Genomic DNA, 17,840 nt, shown 5'->3' with positions numbered 1-17,840 from the left:
TTGGTTCCGTCTGGTCAGCTCTTGGCATGCAGACATATTGCTCCAGCTTTTTGTCACAGATGCTTGGCTCCACAGAAATAGGTGCCTCATTTATTTAATTATGTTCAAAGAGTTATATTTATTTGGTCAAAGTATTGACTTCGTGTGCGTGTGTGTTCCAAAGCTTTCTTTAAAAGCCTGCATGCGGATAGGCGTAAGGAGGATATTTGCAGAATCAAGAAAGATGATGGCACCTGGACCACATCCAAATCAGAATTGGAATCGAAATGCTCTCGTCATTTCCAACATCTCTTCTCTCCTGAGGCTGATTATTCAATGCAAGTGAATGCAGCTAGGTCTCAATTTCTGATGCATGTTCAGCCCATATTGTCCCCGGAACGGGCTCGTGCACTGGAGCAGCCCTTTATGCTTAATGAACTGGATGATGCTCTCAGTCACTTACGTAAAGGCAGCTCTCCTGGTTGGGATGGATTGACTGTAGAATTCTTCCGTGCATTTTGGGGTGATCTCAAGAACACTCTGCTTCTTATGATCAATCATGCTTGGGCAGAACAATCTCTCCCTCCTTCTTGGAAACATGGCCTGGTCAAATTGATCCCCAAAAAAAGGTTGTGTGAGACAATGGCTGATTGGCGACCCATATCTCTCATGCCAGTCATCTACAAACTCATTGCCAAGATGATTGTTCTCAGGGTTCGATTTATCTTGCAAGCAGGACTTCATCCTAGGCAGTATGGGTTTGTTCCCAGAAGACAGATTACTGATAATATCTCCAATGCTTTGCTTGCAATTGAGTATGCCAAATATTCTAAACAAGATGTTCTCATTCTGCAAGTTGACATTGCCAAAGCATTTGATACTGTCCATTGGGATTTTATTTCTCAGACTATGCACAAATTGGGATTTGGCCCTCGGCTAGTCCACATTATTTACTGGCTCTATTCTCATGCCACTGCGCAGTGTTTGCTTGGTGGTGGGTTGTCAAGAGCATGGACTATGACCCGCTCAGTGAGACAAGGTTGCCCTCTTAGTTCGCTACTATATGCCATTGCTACTCATCCATTATTGTTGCATATGGACCATCTTATAACTACAGGGCATCTTCATGGCTTGCAAATTCCAGGGGCACAGCCGTTTCTGGCACAGGCATATGCTGATGATTCATATTTCATGCCCAGGAACTCTCAAACTGACCTCTCTCACTTGATGCATACTCTGAATGATTTTGGCATAGCTGCTGGACTGCACATTAATTTTCAGAAATCCAATCTTTTAGCATTGAAAGAAGCTGATTGGCATGCACTTCTCTGGCCTGGCCACATTCTCCCTCCCCACACTCTTGTGAGGCATCTAGGATATCCCATTGGCTGGAATATTACCCCTCAACAACAGCTCAAATGGGTGCTTCAAAAGATCAACAAGAAGCTACAATACTGGCATTTGTCCACTTGGCCTCTACATGTTCGACTTCGGATAGTCCCGTCTATCATTATGACATACGTGCAATTTTATTTGCCTCTTCTTCCCTGGTCTTTTAAGCATTTGGCTTCCTATATGTCCCAGGCTATGGAGATATTTTGGAAAAGCAAATCTCACAAAAAGGCATTGCGACTTCTTCCTATGCAGGCTGTTTGCTCTCCTAAGACTCATGGGGGCCCGAATATTCTCAATCTTCAGTTTCATATGCTGGCAAGAAAGAGCACTATGATTGCTGATTTTTTTCAGCAAAAACAGCCATGGGCTATTATGTTAGCAGCTATGTGTGGAAACATGACGTCCCATGCATATCGGCATTGGATTACAAATCACTGGGAAGCAGTCATGAGCACATTTCAGGGGAAAATTCATGGCTGTCCTGTCTCTACTGCTTTTATTCATGATTGGAAGAGAATTCTCCCTTATGCTAAATGGACAGGTGCTTCTTCCAATCATGGCAACTCTTTTCGCTTGGAAAGTATCCATTGGAGCAAGGTGTTTGAATCGCCTCTTGCTTTACAGGCGCCGATCAAAGCATATAACCTTATGAAACTGGGCATAAGATTTATCGGAGATGTTGTGGATCAACATGGTTATGTGCTTTCATTCCCACAAGCTTGCAGGACATTCCCCTTGGGTCTGCATCATCGGCCCATTTGGAGAATACTTACAACTATGTTGCAGCCATTTGTTCCTGTGCCTCCACTGTTTGTACAGGACAGATTGTTGGACTGGAATCTGACTTCCTTATCCCCTGCAACCTGTTCGCTTTCAATGCATAATCTGGCCTCCTCGACGGTTTACAGATTTCTTCTTCCACCGCCATGGATTGATAAGCATGCCAACAATCTTTGGAATTTGGATAAGCCTCTATCTTGGTGGCAATCACGACTCAAGAAATTTTGGAAAGCCAAATTGCCATTAAAACAGAGGCTTTTCTTTTGGAGATGTATAGTGGGAGCTTTTTCCATAGGGGTGAAATTGGCAGCACATCGCATTGCTTCCTCTTCCTGCCCCCGTTGTTCTTATCACCGTGAGATAGTTCCCCATTTGTTATGGTCTTGTCCGCACTCTCGGATATTGATCACTCATGTTTCTCATTTGCTGCGGCTTCGGTTTCCCTCTGTCAGATTTGGGAAACTATTCTGGATGTTTGGATGCTTCTCATCCCAGATGTCTCCACTCCTCCTCTTCTTTCACTGGACTCGCTTTTGGGTACTCTGGACTATTTGGACACAGAGATTGCACTCTAGGATGGGACAACGGTTTCCTCAGGCGTATGTTTTCTTCAGAATGTTCCTCAAGCAATCTTTACATGATAGCTATGCTGCGAGGGACTTGGATGCGACTAGCCTTGAAGTGTTTTCTGACTCTTTTTGAGTTCTTCCATTAGGCTCTCTTTTGGAGTCTAATATCATGTACATTGATCTCAAGTTAATAATATAGTTACTGGTTTCACAAAAAAAGTGTGTGTGTGTGTGTGTGTGTGTGTGTGTGTGTGAGAGAGAAAGAGAGAGAGAGAGAGGGTGTGACTCGAGAGCAAAGACTTTCACAACTGCCAGCTTGCCAGAAGGACATCGACGTTGTTTTAGAGAGAGAGAGGTTTTACTTGTTTTACATAGCCTGGCTCATCTTCTTTCTAAAGAAGTGACGATCAAAGGCTATGAAGGAGTCTACGCAGCCTGGGATGTTATTCAATGTGTTCACGTCATGTGCAAAGAATTCACGCAGAGAAGGCACGAACCTGCTGATACTTGCAATCGATTTGTCGCTAATAGCAACTAGATAGTATTGCTTGTAGCACAAACGAAGAATAAAAGAGGCGATGGAATTTTACTGCTGTGACACAACCTTGGTGCGTAATGGTTCAAGCCGAAGTTTTGATGATAGGCTAAGGCCTTGAACTTGAGCAGGGCACCATGAGGACTTGAGTACATAGCCATTGCAATTCCGTCATAATCCAACTAGTTAGCTGGGAACCAACGAAAGGACCAAAGCGTGCACTGCCAACTGAAAGGGTCGCAAACGGCGAACTATAAACGGACGGGCAATTTCGTCATCTCTCGAGGACATCCCGCAAAAGGGAGCATGGCGACACAAGCCTGAGCGCCGTTTCCTTTGCAAAGATCACCAGAGTGAGAACGAGGGATTCCGAGATCTTGAGGTATACGGAGAAAGCATGTGTAAGTGCATGAGAAGTTGCATACATTGTGTGTGAAAGTTTGCAAATTCTTAGATAAGTTGCAGTGATGGCTTCACAGCAGGATGCCATACCCTCCCATGAGGAAAGTGCCAAGAATGATAAAGCTATGCAAGAGAAGAATCAAAAGACTAAGGCAAGTTACAGACATTTACTGGCACAGATCATGGAAGCTAGAAGGGATCCATTGTTTCGTAGGCTTGTAAACCCTCATGTAGAGGAACGGCAACTGAGAGTTTCTTTTGGGCCAACCCAGAGGGTGACAACCAAAAAGAGATCCCTGGACGGAGTTCCTGTTCTTCCTGTAGATGATGTTTCTAGGAAGAGCAAGAAACCTTGAAAAGTGGACAGCAAAAAGAGGAAAGTAGGTAGTCAAGAAGGAAGTACATTTTCCAAGAAGAAGAAGGCTAAGCATCATCATAGTTCTTCAAGTTCCTCTTCTTCTTCTAGCTCTACCTTTTCATCCTCATCATCGTCTTCTTCTTCTGGATCATCAAAGCCAAAGCATAAGAAGAAGGAGAAGAGACCAAAGAGTTCAAAGAAGGTGGGAAATCTGTCAAGCTTGCAACCTTTAATGGCCAGTATGGCCAAACAAAAAAAGCCATGCAGTTCATTAGACAGTTTGATGCAGCTTTTGGCACAGAGAAATTTTCAGAGTCTTCGAAGCTGCACATGGTTAGTTTACACCTAACAGCAACGGCTAGTGCATGGTGGAGCGCACAAACTACAGTTGGCATTGCTCCAAGAAAGTGGAAGGGCTTCAAGAAAGCCTTCTACAAGCAGTTTATGCCCAAGCAATTCAACGACCATGTCCTTGCCGCCTGGGACAGCTTGCATATGGATGCAGGAGATACAGTAGAGACCTACAACCAGAAATTTTGGGATGCATTTTTGCAAATCACTCCCTTCAAGAAGGTCTCAAAGAAGAACCAGGTAAGAAAATACAGGTTTGGTCTTACGCCAAAGATACAAGGTGTGGTTAGTACCCAGTAACTTAATGGCATACAGGATATCATGCACACAGCCACTATGGCGAGTTTAATGAATATGCAAGATCCCACCACATTGACTTCTCTTTATGCTGGGACAGACAAGAAAAAGACAGCCACACCTCAGTTAGAGAAAAAGGAGTTTCCCAAGGCTCAGAAGAGGGAATTTCAGCCTCAGAAGCCGAGGGGAAGAGTTTGAAGAAGAGCATAAGGAACATCTTGCTACAGTTTTCCAAGAGCTGCGAAATCACCAGCTCTATGCAAACAGCAAGGAAGAGATTCATTATTTGGGGCATATAATATCCAAAGATGGGATATGGATGGATCCGGCAAAGATCCAAGCCATTCAGGAATGGCCAGAGCTGAAGACTATGCATGAAGTCCGTAGTTTCATAGGCATGTGTTCTTACTACAAGAGATTTATCAGGCATTTTGCGGATATAGCCGCTCCACTTCACAAACTTACCAAGAAAAATGCAACTTTCAAATGGGGAATTCCACATAAGAAAGCATTCACCACACTCAAAGAGAAGCTGACCACAGAGCCAATTTTGATAGTTCCATATTTGTATCGACCATTTGATATGGATTGTGATGCCTGTGGGGAGTGTGTTGGTGTTGCATCGCATCAGAATGGTCATGTAGTGGCCTATGAGAGCAGGAGACTCCGGGGTGCAGAGAGATATCTGGGAATCTATGAGAAAGGGTTGATGGTTGCCATCTAGACACAGAAGCATTATCTTTTAGGTGCAGACTTTACAGTTAAGACAGATCACTTGAGTCTGAGATATTTCTTGACTCATACAAAGCTCTCCAAGAAGCACATGAAATGGGTAAAAATGCTGTCAATGCAGATTGTCCATACTCCGAGAGCTCAGAACAGAGTGGAAAATGCCTTATCTCAAAGACCCCAGGTGAACAATGTTGTTGGCTATGGCAAGCAATGGAAGCTCAGAAATGAATGGGAGAAAGCCAAAAATGAGCTGCTGTATTGAAAATGCTGCAACAACAAAAGGAAGCCAAAAATGAGCTGCTGTATTGAAAATGCTGCAACAACAAAAGGAGGCTCAAGAGAGAGCCAAAATGACAAAACCCTAGGGCTAAATGCCCTAACTCGACTAAGTGTCCTAACTGAACTCGACAGTACATGAACTAATTGTACCAACAGTCCTGATTGACTGTAACTAGGCCTACACGGCACATACCAAGGATTAAGTGGCACCTATAGATAGCCCATAGAATGGCCTACAAACCCCCCTCCATGGTATGGGCTGAAGTATCCTGGACATGGCTCAGGATACCTAAATATCTAATGTCATAGTTGCACATGTTCGTCCTATAGGGATATAGCAACCTATGATTGTACAGAGTACGACAGATCAAGTCACAAAGGGTACTAAGTTTAAAGCTTGCCGAAAAGCCTCAAACTTAGGTCGAGATAGAGCCTTCATAAAAAGATCTGTCAAGTTGTCTTCAGTGGAAACATAAGACAACTGAATTTTACCTACTGATAATCTCGCTCTGACATAGTGATAGTGAACCTCAATATGCTTTGTGTGAGCATGGAAAATAGGATTCCGTGCAACAACCAAAGCACTCTGACTAACAGTGAAGATGACGATAGGAGCAGTCTGACATAGAGATATGCAACAAGTAACTTCCGAAGCCAAACATACTCCACTGTAGCTGTAAAAGCTGCTCTGTACTCAGCTTCACAGCTAGAAGTAGCAACTATACTCTGTTTCTTGCTGAACCAAGAAACACATGAAGTACCAAGCATGAAACAGTTGCCACTATGTGACACACGAGTGTCCGAAAAACCAGCCCAATCACTATCAGTGAATCAATGCATGACAATTGAAGTATCAGCCCCATAAAGAGGGAGGCCATGCCTAGCCTACAGGATGCGAGGACAAAGGGTCTTTGAAAGATTTACAGTTAGCCTATCACAAAGGTCCGCCAGCACAACTAATGATCTTATCGTCCCTCGGGACAGGAAGAAATCAGCATTCATGGAGTAAGTTGTTGTTGATCTGTGTCATGCTTGGCTCCTGCAAGAGACTAAAGTGTAGATAATTACATTATCCCATAGGGATATCATCAATTCTAAACTTCGTAACCCAAACAAATCAGGGTCCACTCGTATGCATTAGGCACCACACACATTATCATCTATCTGTATGAGCAAGAAAGTATAACATATTACATTTTCCATCAATAAAATAAAGTGAACAGCAAAGCTAGCAAGTGCATATGTTTTCTTTGGGACAATGACATGTTGAGAGATTGATTTTATGAACATAGGCCTACGAGAGAAAGATGTCCACCAAATAAATCACATCAGTGCATCTCAGGTCAGGTCAGCCAAACTTCGTAATAAAATGGCAAACAGCAGGAGTAAGAAGACTTATACATTCTTTCTTTTGCATCTTTAAATTACCCCAATAGCAAAAATCTGTTTGACCAAAGTACTTACAGCCAGAAAGTTGTCATTGAAAACTTCCAGTCGGCCAGTATAATAATTATATGTCACCTGTCATGTTAAATAGCTTATTGATGAGTCTACGACTGTCTCTTACAAATGGAAACACAAAACAAGCTTAAGACAGGAATGGCCCTTTGTAATTTTACGATGTAAAAGTACAAAAGAGGCAGCTAAACCTTGTCTCTGATTGGAAACTCTTCAAAATCAAAAACGCGAGCTGTTTCAATGCTTCTAATTACACTCCTGCAGAGGTGTACTGTTCCAAGCTGCAAAAGTCAAGAAATTTCAACTTAGAATGAATACTGAAGTAGCCTTTTTATTTAAAAAGAGAGAGCAGTTTAAGGCTACCACCTTCTTTAGGATTTTTCAAAGCACCAAACCCCCATACCTTCTCAGAATCCATCATCACTACATACAAAATCGTAAGAGACCTATTCTTACCGCAAAACATATAGCCAGCTATTATAAGCCAAAGTTAGAGCTGCATTAGAGAGCCCTTAGAATCTAATGAAACATCCATGCAGATACAAACTTCAGGTCTTTATAATAGTTCTCACATACTTGGTCATAAGCTGCATGGCGATAATTTTTTAAGTTCACAAAAAGGATTTACATTCTCACATACTCAGTAACTTTCATAATAACTTTTATAATTGCAGCCTTGCATTTGAAACTTGAGTCACAACTGATTGCATTCATACGTGATTAGAAAAAACTCACAAGCGTGCAAGTTTACATCTCCACCGTGTTGAGAATCAAGCTTAAACGACCATCAAAAGTGATACATTCTTGGGTCACATCTCATCCCTATGTACTCAGAAATAAAGAAACAAATAGGGACCCTACCAAATTTGTGGCAGGCACTTATGTGGAGAAATTGAAGAGTAAATGCATGAAACATATCCTACAGCTTTTGATGCTACACACGATCATCACTGGAGCTCTCATTTCGACATAATCATGTTAGTCATTCTGCAAGTTTCTAGTAATGCAATGGACAATCTGTCAATCATCACTTGGAGGCTTCATGGCATGACCACATACTACATTTATGTAAGGACACTGCTTTCAGCTCCATCTTTTAGAATTTGAGAGTCCAATTCTCTCTCCATCCCTTGCATGAGTAACACTGAAAGAAAACACAGGAGGCCTGTTAGACTGCAGTGCCTACACACACAGGTAGGAAGATGCACACACACATGGATTGCACCAATGGGAATGCCAACCTGGCTAGAATAAAAACATACAACGGAATGTGCAGCAACTAACTGCAAATACACAATGAAGCCCAAATATAGCAAACCCTCACGAGGAGGTGTGGAGGTGAGAAGGTGAGGAGGGAGAAGCTTCTTCAGAAGCTTTCTGGTGGCTTCTTGTTAGAAGACAGAGGTGGAGGTTGCTTGCTACAGCCAACACTCCTGCAGCAAAAGATTGTGAACATGTTCACCCAGAAATCACACAGTGCTAATTCACTCCTTGTCTTAATGTGTGCACAATTGAATGTAGAAAGAGAGAGTCTAGACACAGACTTAGATCAACATTAGAATAGAGCAGTAGATCATGTATTATAGATTGCTCCAAGCATGATCAGCCCACAAGGCCGACACAGTCTGTGGTATTCTTGCAGATAGCCGACTGGTTGGTCCAGTCAGCCGACCTGGGGCCAGGCCTATAAATGGCTTCAGCCCCCATAAACTTCTGTACTGCCCCGAGGGCCTTCTGCTTCGGGTATCTGCTGCAACTCCTGCAATTCTGCATCAGCTCCAGCCCCCTATCCTTATCCCTGCACAGACATCTGCTCCTGTTCTGAGCCTCTGCTCTATCTGCCCCGACCTGCTGTCTTCTGTGCAGACTTCTGCTGTTGTCTGCAGTCATGTCTGCAGGGCCTACAAGGCCTGCTTTCACGCAGCCTTTGCTGCTGGCCATAGGCCTGGTACCTGCCCCATCTGTGGGTCCTTCTGCCCACCATCTAGGGCTTGTGCTGCCCTCCAACAGCAGTCTGTTATTGCTGCCCACATGGCAGCCCACAGCCCACATGCTGCCCATGGCAGCCCTGCAACCCATGTGAGATCTACCCCCCTGGCAGCCTCTCTCTGCCCACATGGCATCTCTCTCTCTCTCTCAACACCTGCTGCTGGTACACCTCCCTTACGTCCTCCTATATTTGGGAGCTCACAGGCTCTATCCAATAAAGGCAAAGCTAAGTTATAGTCAATTTCAATATCTGTCTGAAGGATTGCAGTCTGACCTTTCTCATAATAACTTGGAGGAAAATTAAACAGATCCCATGGTTTTCACGGATACTACTTTACATATACCACTCAGTATCCAGTTCATGTGGAGAAGTATAATTTCAATAGATTTAAAAAATTACATCTCTTGTTTTATTCTTTCTACCCTAATTTATGAGACATCTATTAACAAGGGAAGAATTATATCTCCCTAACAGGACTAATTAGAGACTAACCATGATTGAGAGATCTGGGCTCAAAGCCAGATGACTGAGGAGGGTAGTCTAACCCGCGATTGACCATGCTCAGGGTTAAGATAAGACTAACCTAGTATGGGTGTTGGCTGAGGGCCAGAACACAGTGTAATTTGGGTCTCAATGGACCTAAGGTTGAGATTGGAGCTGCCTACTCTTACTAGCTCTCTCACCTGAGAGCTGAGTAAACAACATCTGACAACCTTACTAAACCTCCTGATCCTGTACCAGACCAACAATGATCACAAGGTCCTTTATGTTGAGTTTGGGATGAGAAGAGAACGCCAAACCGCGAAGTTGCATTGAGAATGCAAGAATTGTGTTACAAAGAATAGCGGAAATGAGGAATATATCCTCTACAAAGGAAACTAATCCTAACACTAACCCTAGGGGGGAAACCTTCCTAACTAAAGGAAAAAGTGCCCCGAGCATGTGTTCACATCACAGTACTCACAATCTAACAGCTGCAGTGTGAACATGTATAGAGAAATTGATCAATCACCAAAAGAAAATAAGCCTAAAGCTTTGCAGACAGCTTCAAACTTTTGTCTAGATACTGCCTTGGTGAACAGATCGACAACATTGTTTTATGTAGAGCAGCAGGTCAATGTGGTCTCCCCTGCATTTCTGACATAGAGATAGTGAATCTCAATGTGCTTGGTATGCACATGAATAACTAGATGCCTTGCCACAGCTATAGCACTCTGACTGTTCGTGAGAAGGGTAGTGGGTGTCTGCTAAAACTCATGAAGATCTCCAAGTAACCTTTGTCTCTTAACCAAGATATGCATTACCTGTGGTGGACAGTTGGGTTTCATGATCACCTGCCAGTCTGAATCACTGAAAGAATATAATTGCAATACGTCCTCCTTGGATAAAACAATCCAAGATTCTGTGTATCCTGTAAGTAACAGAAAATAAACTTAACTGCTTGTCAAATCTTAGTACCTGGATTATGCATAGCTTGCTGACCTCAGAAATAGCGAGCTGAATATCTGATCTAGTGTTGCACAATAGATAAGACAGCCAACTGGCTGGCTGTACATATCCATATCATGGGGCTCTCCTGCTTCATAAAGACCCATCTTCAGCCTGCATTCCACTCGATCAGAAATGGCTCCTGACTGCAGCTGCTGACCCAACCTGTTGATGTGGCAGACTGCCTACCTGCCACGTGTCCTATGCCTGCCTCTGATGCCTATGCCTGTCTGCAGGCTGCCAGTATGCCCTGCTGCTATTGCTGACTGTGCAGCAGGTATGTACCTGACCTGCTGTCCTGCTACCAAAGAAAGACCACCTTCACTGCAATAGCACTCTGATAGGTCAGCATGAGCAAGCCCACGAGGCTAAAAAAACCGAGGATACATTGGTAATCAAGAAATTGGCTCAAGGCTCATCTTGATGGGCTGAAGTGGTTAAGGGCAAAGCTTTTGCCCAGCCCTCTACTTCACCAATTGCATGAGAGTTCAAAAAGAGGAGCATGAAAGGCAAAAACAAGCAGATAACATCATCATCAAGGAAGGATCCCAATGAAAACACTAATACACTACCTCCAAAGTGCAGTAGGCTGCCAGCAATGCAGTCATGCCATGGGCAGCAGATGCCTAAAGATTAGATAAAAGCGGCCTCTATATTTATTTATTTATTTGTTTGTTTGTTTGATTGTTTGTTCTTTTTTTTCCTTTTTTTGGTATATAATAGAACAAACATCAACAAAACAGGCATGACAAAATTTTGACATTGAAATCACACCTGACCTAAAGGTTAGAAAGAAAGCAGCCCTGAAAATTCCCCACTTCGATTTGCATACATGCATACATACATACATCCATCCATGCACACACGCACGTAGGCATACATACATACATTATGTACGTACGTGCGTACATGTGTGTGTGTGTGTGTGTGTGTGTGTGTGTGTGTGTGTATTTTCCATCTAGGCAGTTACTCGCGCAGACATATTGCCCCAGCTGTTTGCCACCGATGTCTACATTCTGCTGAATCTGTGCCTCACATTTTCTGGCACTGTCCACATACTTGTGATTTCCTCGCTCTCATTTGTCAGGGGCTTCGAGCGAGATTTCCTACTGTTACTTTTGGCAGGTTCTTCTGGTTATTTGGTTTTCATCCAACTAGACAAGGTTTTGATTTATTTTTTGTTTGGGTGCGCTACTGGGCACTTTGGACTCTATGGATGGACAGAAATCATAGTGTCTTTGGTGATCCTACTTTTCCATCTTTTGTTTTTTTCAAACGATCTCTGCGGCAATCGTTTTATGATTGCTTTCAGACTCGTTTGATTGACCATGATGTATATATGGCTTATACTAAGATTTTCGGTTGAGTAGTAGTTACTCCACTTTTGGAGTACCTATGAATGTAATAAAAAGTGTGTGTGTGTGTGTGCGTGTGTGTGTGTGTGTGCAAACTCACTACATGTATATTTGTCCTGCATGGACATTTTTGCTTGATGTAATATTTCAGCTTACCAGTTTTTTTATGGATAGCTATCCTGTAATATAAAGCATTCAAAGTTTTTACTAAAAAAAAGTGTGTGTGTGTGTGTGTAGCCCAAACTCATCCTCTAAAACTAAATAGTGTAGTTTCAACAATCCTAGTCATACCAAAAGCCAAGATCCACAAATGTAATAACTACAAGACAAAACACAACAAATTTGTTTCATTGATTTTTTCCTTTTATGTAACCCTTGTGAAAAACTAAAATCATCGATTTATACAGTGAAACTTTAAAGAATCTTGTATAGCACAAAAGAAAGAGAAACTATAAAAATGGGAACTAAGCCAACTTGCCTTAAAATAAACCTTGAAAAGCTGGCAAGTCACATGTAAAGCTCCAACGCGTTTTGGCCCTTTCCCCTAGCATTCACAAAATCAACCACCTCAACCAATGCTGTTTGTATTGTTTTGATCCACATGTTATTATTGCACATCAAAACAATAATCAAGACTTCTAGAGTGGACCCGCCCAAAAAATTTGTGTTCACCTATGCTAGGTATCCTTTTCGCAAATTAAACTCTTTCACAATAAACATAGTTAAATTTATTGAGAGACATCAAAAGGACAACCAAATTAGCAATACTCAAAAGGGTAGACAAACCCATCTAGAAGTCCCAATGCTTCACAAGTGCTATCTTCTTGAAACTCATTAGCCTAAGTTAGTCAACTCGCTCATTGTTGCAACATGAGTCTATGAGATTAGGTGTCCGCTCTATCAAGCATTTGACAAACGTTTGAGAAAATCTGCATGCTTTGCTTCTTATGAGGCAGTGTGATTGAGGAGGATTTTGGGGGACATGGGTGTAGTGCAGAACAAGCCTATGCAGTTATCATGTGACAATCAAAGTTGCATGGCGATTGCAAACAACCAGGTGTTCCATGCTCGCACAAAACACATTGAGATTCAATATCACTTTGTACATGAGCTCATTATTATGGTGTACTGTCTGACTACAGAGAATGCTGCGGATAGCTTCACGAAGGCTCTTGGAAGAGACTTGGTGGAGAGGCATCTTCATCGACTTGGCATTGGGCCAAAAAAGTAAGTTCACTTGCCGGTGGACATTGAGGGGGGGTGTTAGATATCAATGCTCCACTCTCGTGTAACTACGTAGGAACCAGCTAACTCTACTTGTAAGCCCCCCATATGAGGAGAAGGCATTTGAGTAGCTCAGTTATCCGGTAGGTCCTGGTTTGGACACTAGATGGGGGCCGCCCTCTTTGGATAGGCTGACTGCCCAGTCAGCTACCACGGCTGGACCAACCAGCCCTTGGCTGGCTGGCCGACCAGCCTAGTTGGCTATAACTGCCCCCCCTTGGGCAGCCTATAAATAGGGCTGCCAGGGGTTTCATTTCCTGCTACTGCCACGCCCTTTCCCCACCTTGGAGCTCCCTGTGCAGCCATATGCTGCATACACCCCATGATAGCCCCCCATAATCACTCCCCCTCACAATCAGATGCCGCCCCAAGTCCTCCTCATATGGAATCTCACAGGTTGGGGACATTGACTTCCATCACCCCCTCTCAATGACGCCATTGTGGGGTGATCCCCATGCCTCAAATGAGGTGTTCCATGTGCTCCCATGAGAGAGCCTTTGTGAATATGTCGGAAAGATTGTCGGTGGTTGGACAGTACATCAGCTCCATGTCGTCGTCGATGATGGGCTCCCGTACGAAGTGGTAATGGACAATATATTTCGTCTGTGCTCTGTGCATGAGACACGGGATTCTTCGCAATTGCAATGCAGCTCCCCCCACACATTGTGTGAGCTCCTGGGCTATTGTATCAGTCTTCCGCTGTGCGTACCCTTGTTGGTCGATTTCTAACTAGACGGTCTACCTGAGCCGGCATTTATCCGCGGTGATCTGAGTATAGCAGGGATTCCACTAATTTCTCATATTCAAGCAGCTCGAAGGGCGCAATGTGCGCATTGATCTATGTCAGCTACCAGCTTAATGCAGTTCAGCGCGCTCCTCCATTGGGGCAAGCCATGGCTGCTCTACTACAAGAGTTTCAAGATATCATGCTTCGCGACAATCTACCACCTCAGCTTCCACCGCACAGACCAAAACACCATCGTATTGAGTTGATTCCAGACTCCACTCCTCCAAGTAAGTTTCCATATTGTCTTTCCAAATCTATGGAGGGGGAGTTAGAGCACCAGTTGTCTCAGTAACTGTGCGCCAGTTTTATACAACCATCATCTTTGTCATTCGTTGCTCCGATTCTATTCATACAAAAAAAAAACAAGTCAGCACGCTTATGTGTTGACTATAGGACACTCAACAAGCTCACAGTAAGCAACAAATTTCCCATGCCCCGCATTCATTGAGTACATTTTTTAACAACTCAACGGTGCAAAGTACTTTTCAAAGATTAATCTCAAAAGTGGCTACCATCAGGACTGCACTTTTGAAGCTGACAATCCAGCTTTCAGGCGAGCTCATTACGAGTTCGTGGTTATGCCCTTGGTCTCAAAAACGCACCACCCATGTTCAACAAGATGATGTCACGAGTATTTACTCAGCATATTGACGTGTGCCTATTCATCTTTTTAGATGATATTCTTATATTTTCAGCTACAGCAAAGTAGCATATTAAGGATGTGCGGAATGCTTTACAGTTATTGCGCGACAATCAGCTCTACCTTAATGCCAAAAAGAGTAGATTTGGGCTGATGGAGATTCAGTATCTGGGTTACATCATCAATGCGGATGGCATTCGCTTGGATCCCGAAAAGATTCAAGCTATCACTAGTTAGGCTATCCCCACGATGGCTCAAGAGATCCGATCATTTGTTGGTCTTTGCCAGGCCTATAGCTCTCATATGGATGGATTCTCGACTTATGCGACGCCTCTTACAAATCAATCTATTGAAGGGGGCGAAGACACGCCAACAGAAAGTGACAGTTACAGGTAAAGCTTTTAGAGGCCTTCCATGACTTATAGCGGTTGGCCACCACAGTGCCAGTTATGAAAATAGTGTCGTGGGATGATCCTTTCCTGGTCATCACCGATGCAAGTAATGTAGCCATCGGAGCAGTCTTACAACAGGAAGATCGACCCGTGGCTTACTACAGTCGGAAGCTCAATGACGATGAGAAGAACTATTAAGTATATGACAAGGAATTGCTTGGGGTTATTCAAGCATTGAAGCACTGGAAGCCATTTCTTTATGGGTGGACTTTCACGGTAAAGACAGATCATCAAGATCTTAAGTGGCTTCAGACAACACCAAGTTCACAGTGGAGTGATCGGCAACAAAGATGGAGTCAGATCTTTCAGCAGCTCGGGGGTATGATTGAGTATTGTTGGAAAAGAGTAAGCTGAGCAAAATGGAGACAAGAAGATGGACACAAATGAAGAACTGTCTCATAGAATGAAGAGAAATGAGGGCCATATGTAGGCTACCTCTACATCCATACTGACATCATAGATGACCTCATACCAAAGGCCACCAAGCTCCTAGAATCTCTCCCCTATCCTCTAGAAGCATCTAGCTCCACCTAACACACCTAACTGCCCCTCTAGCACACACATAGGACCACAAGTGTGCCTATGGAGAGGCAGGACATTGACAAACCCCAACAAACCCCCCCTCAAGGGACTGCCTCAAGCTATGTCAAGGATACAGCTAGCACAAGGTGTAACATGCCATCTCATGGTGGTCATGGATCTATCAATGGCTAGGATCTCAAGCTAGCAAGGGTTCCCATGGGTATAAGGTATACAGAGTTGGGAACACAACCCCCCCCCAATGGTTATCTCCCTTGCATGTACAAACAAAATGTCTGCAAGAGGTACCATGAGGGCAAAAACAAAACCCCCCCTAATGGTTATCTCCCCTGCATGTACAAACACAAGTCTGCAGGAGGTACCAAGGGGACAACACATACTCACATGGTCTACATCATAGGTAGTTTATTACAATCATTTTGGAGGACTATCCAGGCAGAGTACCTTGACAACTAGGGGAGATACAAGTGGAGCTCAAAAAGCATACTCATCATCTCCTGGATGATGTGGGCTTGACAAGAAGCCTCTTCTTGTAGCAAAGCAAAATATCCATGTCAAGGCAAGGTCTTACCACATGGGCAGTGTCTAGTGCCTTATAAGATGGTACCATGATAAAAGAAGTGAAACAAGTGGATCTGAAAATCATATCCTTCGAGAGAACAATTATCTTGTCATCTCCATAGTTGGTAGAGAAGCATATCTTAGGTATCTGACCTTCATCTTTTTCTTGTGCTTGGAGTCAAATGAAGGTGCCATGAGAGGGTAGATCTCTGTCAAACTGATCTGATTCAGTCAAGCAATAATAAATGCATCTTTGACAGTCAAATCTTTGAAGAAATGCTGACCTTTGACCACAATTTTTTTATGCATATGCTTGTAAAACTGTCAAACTGCAGGAAGGTGCTCCAAAGATGCAACTCAAATGTGCTCTAGATCACATCCAATGATCAAACATCCTAAAGAAAAAAGATAACTGATATAATTCCAGAACTTTCTATCATGAAACCTCTGGAAATAGTTGCAAGCGGAAAGAGAGATCATAGTTATCCCCAAATTGAGCAGTTCGAGGCTGGAGGCCGAAATTGGAGCAACAGAGTGAAGCACTCAAGGGGCTTTCTGGAGCAAAAGAAAGCTCTCACTAAGGAGAAGATCCAGCACAGAGGTTGGGCGAAATGGTGCGCTGTTTTGCCCAGGGGAGCTGCTGCAGGCTGAGTCTATATTTTGACATTTTCTCCCTCGTTACTGAACCAAATGGGCTGCAAAGTGACTCAAAATGATCGTCTTGAGGTCGCCCATCTACTCCTAAGAGGGCTCGAGCAATGGTGCAACAGGCAGGGAGTATTCTGCAACAGAGAGATGGCGAAAAACTGCGCTATTCGGGCTGCATAGGGACAATGTCGAGAAATCCTTTGGGGGGTATGGTCGCCTATGTCTGGGGGTTCTCCAGCTCCAAGGGCTCGAGCAATAGTCGACTGTAGGTGTAGAATTCGAAGCTCCAAGAGCTGGGCTGAAAGGGGGAAGAATGGTGAAGAGGGTGGAGGTGGAGAAGAAGATGATGAGGTGGCGGGATCAGGCTCAAGGAGGCTGGTACTGCTCTGATACCATGTTGGAAAAGAGCAAGCTAAGCAAAATGGAGACAAGAAGATGGACACAAATGAAGAACTGTCTCATAGAATGAAGAGAAATGAGGGCCATATGTAGGCTACCTCTACATCCATACTGACATCATAGATGACCTCACACCAAAGGCCACCAAGCTCCTAGAATCTCTCCCCTATCCTCTAGAAGCATCTAGCTCCACCTAACACACCTAACTGCCCCTCTAGCACACACATAGGACCATAAGTGTGCCTATGGAGAGGCAGAACATTGACAAACCCCAACAAGTATGTCCCTGGCAAGAACAACCCCGTCGCCAATGCTCTTAGTTGGAAGAGTTCCATTCAGACCATTCAAAAGGACACTATGCTCGAGATACAAGGAAAGGACCTTGACAGTATGAAGGCACAGTATGCGGATTCAGCAGAGGTTGGCACTCAGTTCCACTTAGCCACCACTCTCAATCCTGGCCATTATTCAGTGCAAAATGGTTGACTCATCTACAAAAACAGGTTGCGTGCACTTAAAGACAAAAGACAAACACTTCTCCATGATGCCCACGACTCCCTT

General features: G+C 43.7%; 1 protein-coding gene across 3 annotated transcripts in view; it reads right to left on the bottom strand.

Moving 5' to 3' along the window:
- Positions 1-17,840, bottom strand: part of EER5 (proteasome family protein) — a 72,804-nt gene that overhangs the window by 26,753 nt on the left and 28,211 nt on the right. For all 3 annotated transcript variants that reach the window (XR_015543934.1, XR_015543935.1, XM_087401450.1), the window contains exons 5-7: positions 12,447-12,512; positions 7,327-7,416; positions 7,142-7,198 (exon numbers count right to left, since the gene is read on the bottom strand). Coding sequence is in view for 1 of the 3 variants with exons in the window: in XM_087401450.1 (XP_087257576.1) it covers positions 7,142-7,198; positions 7,327-7,416; positions 12,447-12,512 (213 nt within the window). In the remaining 2 variants the exon portion in view is untranslated. The remainder of the gene's footprint in view (positions 1-7,141; positions 7,199-7,326; positions 7,417-12,446; positions 12,513-17,840) is intronic.

Source organism: Dipteris shenzhenensis, chromosome 30, assembly GCF_047967505.1.
Source record: "Dipteris shenzhenensis isolate YYH24624 ecotype China chromosome 30, Dip_SZ_1.0, whole genome shotgun sequence".
Lineage (NCBI taxonomy): Eukaryota > Viridiplantae > Streptophyta > Polypodiopsida > Gleicheniales > Dipteridaceae > Dipteris > Dipteris shenzhenensis.
This window is presented reverse-complemented; position numbering and strand designations above follow the sequence as displayed.